The sequence below is a fragment of the Nestor notabilis genome, unplaced genomic scaffold, assembly GCF_000696875.1.
Source record: "Nestor notabilis isolate BGI_N333 unplaced genomic scaffold, ASM69687v1 scaffold6458, whole genome shotgun sequence".
NCBI lineage: Eukaryota > Metazoa > Chordata > Aves > Psittaciformes > Psittacidae > Nestor > Nestor notabilis.
This window is the reverse complement of record NW_009940492.1, coordinates 15422-18841: the sequence shown is the minus strand read 5'-3', so window position 1 is coordinate 18841 and position 3420 is coordinate 15422. Positions and strand designations below refer to the sequence as shown.

At 55.4% G+C, this 3420-nt stretch overlaps 1 protein-coding gene across 1 annotated transcript in view; it reads right to left on the bottom strand.

Annotated features, from left to right (window-relative positions):
- The window catches only part of LOC104410256 (ephrin type-A receptor 8-like), a gene marked incomplete at both ends in the record, with an annotated part of 21511 nt that overhangs the window by 12498 nt on the left and 5593 nt on the right, over positions 1-3420 (bottom strand). The window contains one exon of the mRNA XM_010020368.1: positions 1277-1940. Within this exon, the coding sequence (XP_010018670.1) occupies positions 1277-1940 (664 nt within the window). The remainder of the gene's footprint in view (positions 1-1276; positions 1941-3420) is intronic.

Sequence of the window (3420 nt, the reverse complement as noted above, 5' to 3'; positions counted from 1 at the left end):
AGGCTGTGCCTGCCCCATCCGTGGCAGTGTTCAAGGCCACGTTGGACGGGGCTTGGAACCACCTGGTCTAGTGGAAGGTGTCCTTGCCCTTAAAGATGACCTTTAAGGTCCCTTCCAACTCTAACCATTCTATGACTATGAACTCGCAGCTCCTTGCAGTCAGGCTGGGTCCCACACCAGTGCCCTCCGTTGCACATTTTGCACCTTCTCTTCAACATGGGACAAGATCCTTCATGAATTATCAGATCTACCCCAGGATGACTTTCAAATCAGTGGTTGCAGGCAGGAGAACATTCGGATAGAAGCATTTATTCTGCCTTTGCTTTCCTCTCTCATAGCTGGGGACCTGCTGGGGCTGGTGTGGGTCCCAGCAGCCCCTGGATCCATTCCAATCCAGCGTCGGACGTCCTGACCTTGCACCAAGTCTCCCTAAGACAAATGCTTCACTAGACGTTTCCATGAAAAGCAAACAAAGTCCCTGCACTCTTATTTGTGCTGCTCCCCTAAACACATCCCATAAAGAAACCAAGAGCAAACAGATCCGTGCAGAGGGCTCTCACGGGGAGCCCGTGCTCTGTACACACACATCCCTGTGCCTGGTGCATGGCTGCTGCTGGTCACCCCGCTTCCTTATCACAGTTTGTACAGTTGCGAGCTTGAAGCCTGCCCAGCAGCACAGAGGGCCCCCAGGAAGGCTCCCGGCACCCCCAGGCTGCAGAGCTCTGAGCAGCCCTGGGGAGCTGTGATGGATGGACGCAATAACCTTGTTTCATGAGAGCTTCATGTTTCTCTGTTTGCTTTCCCCTCATTCAAACCCCCTGCCAAAGGGAAGCGAGTGGTGGGGTATTTTGGAGAAGTCAAGTGGTGCTTTGCTGGAGTGCACCAGCAGAGATCCCAGCACAGCCGGAGCTGCTGAGAGCACTGGGATGGGGTCTCTGGGCCACGTGCTCCATGGTAGGAAAAGATGGAGCCAGGGCAGCCCCTGTCCTGATGCCAGCTCCCACTGCAAAGCCAGTCCCCATCCCAAAGCCGTGCCCTGCGCACCAGGATGTGTTATGGTCAGGCTCACAGGAGCTCCCAAGGAGCTTGCTGGTGGTACCAGCAACACATTTTGGAAGCATGAAGCTGGTCAGCAAAGGCTTGGGCAGCCCGTTGCCTCCACAGAGGTTGGCTGTCCAGGTTCTTGTGAGTGGGCTTCTGTCCTCAGCCCTTCCTCAAGGAGGCGAGAGCCCCTTGCAGCCATCCCTCCCCGTGCTAGCAAGAAGCAGAGACTCACCCATGCAGGAATCCCGCTGCTCCTCGTAGCCAGCACTGCAAACGCACTTCCCGATGGGCACCAACCATTCTCCCTCGGCACTGCAGTACATTTTGGGGGTATCCCTCTCCTCCGAATGGCCCACACACTCTCCCCGCACTTCCACCAAGGAGGATGAGTCTGCCCCAGTCACAGCCTCAGAGAAGGATGCCAAGTTCCTCACTGTTGCTGGACACTTCTTGTAGTACACTCGCACTGAAACGATGGCGATGCAAGCGCCTATGTCCTGGAAGGCCAAGTAGAAACCCCTCTTGCTCAGTGGCCCCACGCCCCGCACCTCCGTGTTCAGCTTCAGGCGCCTCACCCCCAGGTCCACATTGGTGAAGCTCTCATCCGCTGCGATGGTGTCGATCTTCATAAACTGGCTCTCGCGGGTGCTGGTGCCCAGGTCCCGGTCGGACTCCAGGTAGTAGAGGTTGAAGGTCTCCTTGCAGGTGCCCAGCACGCCCGGCATGCTGTTACAGTCCCGCAGCGTGAATTTAATCTCTGCATAGACCCGCCGCGCGCCGTCCCGTTGAACCCAGTTGGTCCGTAGCCAGTTGTTCTGGTTGGGGGTCATGACATTACAGACCTGGTAGGTGTGGATGGGGCTAAAAAACTCGTCCATTTCATTGATCGAATCCCACTGTGGGACAGAGAGAGAACAGGTCAATCCAGGTGCCCTCGAACACCGGGTGAGCACAGGTCATGCAGGAGTCTGCGCCGTCACCCGCTCTGGGATGAACTCCCTCTGCTCCTACAGCTGCCGCTGAACAAGAGGTCACTACTGTCACAGGCCAAAAGAAAATGAGGATGAGCAGACCGTACCCAGCACTAATTTGGGCAGGAACTTTCACCGTCCACCCTGATGAAGAGCTAAGTGCACAGTGCACCCCTGCTTGCACAAGATAGCAGAAACTGATGGCAGTGTGTGTCTGGGAGATTCAAACCCTCCAGACCATGTCTGCATGTCTCTCGGTGTTCAACCTGTCATTCACAGCAGCAGCAGGAAGGCACGTGGATCTCCTCTGGCTCATGCAGTCTCCATGCACAAACTAAAGAGGCTGATTTCCAGCTGGAGAATGAGTTTTGGGCGCATACCATGGGGAGAAGGGGAAGCATGCAGTGAACACAGGGCTTCCAGCAAGAAGCTCAGCTTCCCCAACCATGGAGATGAGCCCACAGAAAGTGCTGTGACACACAGGATACACTCCTGCCACTTGGCTGAGGGGTACAGGGGTGCTCTGAAGTGTGTTTGGCAGCAGGACAGCACCACTCCTTACATACACTGCACCAGGGCTGCTGGGAGCCAGCCAGCTCCCTGCTCCCACATCAACGAGTGTGGAAGTCATCAAAATTAATCGAGCACAAGTTAACACAACATCTGTTTCCTGTCTTTTCCCTGCTGAGTTCCCTGGGGGGGAAGTGATGCAGAGCTGTGCATGGGAGGAGACACGCTGGCCCAGGGCAGTGCAGAGGGTGGCAGCAGGGATGCTCTCTGCTATGCCCTGCTCATGGCAGGGGAGTTGGACTAGACGACCTTCGAAGGTCCCTTCCAACCCAAACCCTTTTATGATTCCATGCACTGGCAGCTTCCCTCTGCAACAAATGTAGGGCCTGGAGCTCTCCAGGAGTGTCCAGCAAGAGAAATACAAGGTTATTATATGCATCAAAATGTCTTGACCTCCAGCTGGTGTGGATGCTTTGGGTATCCAGACATTCGCTTCTCTTCCAAATCTGGCAGAGGAGGTGGTTTTCCTGCTTCTGGTGTCCACACACCCCTGTGGCACTGCCAGAGCTGGCAGCATCCTCATGGCTGGCAGAGAGCAGAGAGCTAAATGCCCATCTCCAAGTACTGTCAATGGTCAGCATCAGCGGAGAACTTGGAGGGTTTGCATTTCATAGAATCACAGACTGGTTTGGGTTTGAAAAGACCTTACAATGATCCAGTTCCAACCCCCTGCCATGGGCAGGGACACCTTCCACTAGAGCAGGTTGCTCCAAGCCCCTGTGTCCAACCTGGCCTTGAACACTGCCAGGGATGGGGCAGCCACAGCTTCTCTGGGCACCCTGTGCCAGCACCTCAGCACCCTCACAGGGAAGAGCTTCTTCCTTATACATAACCC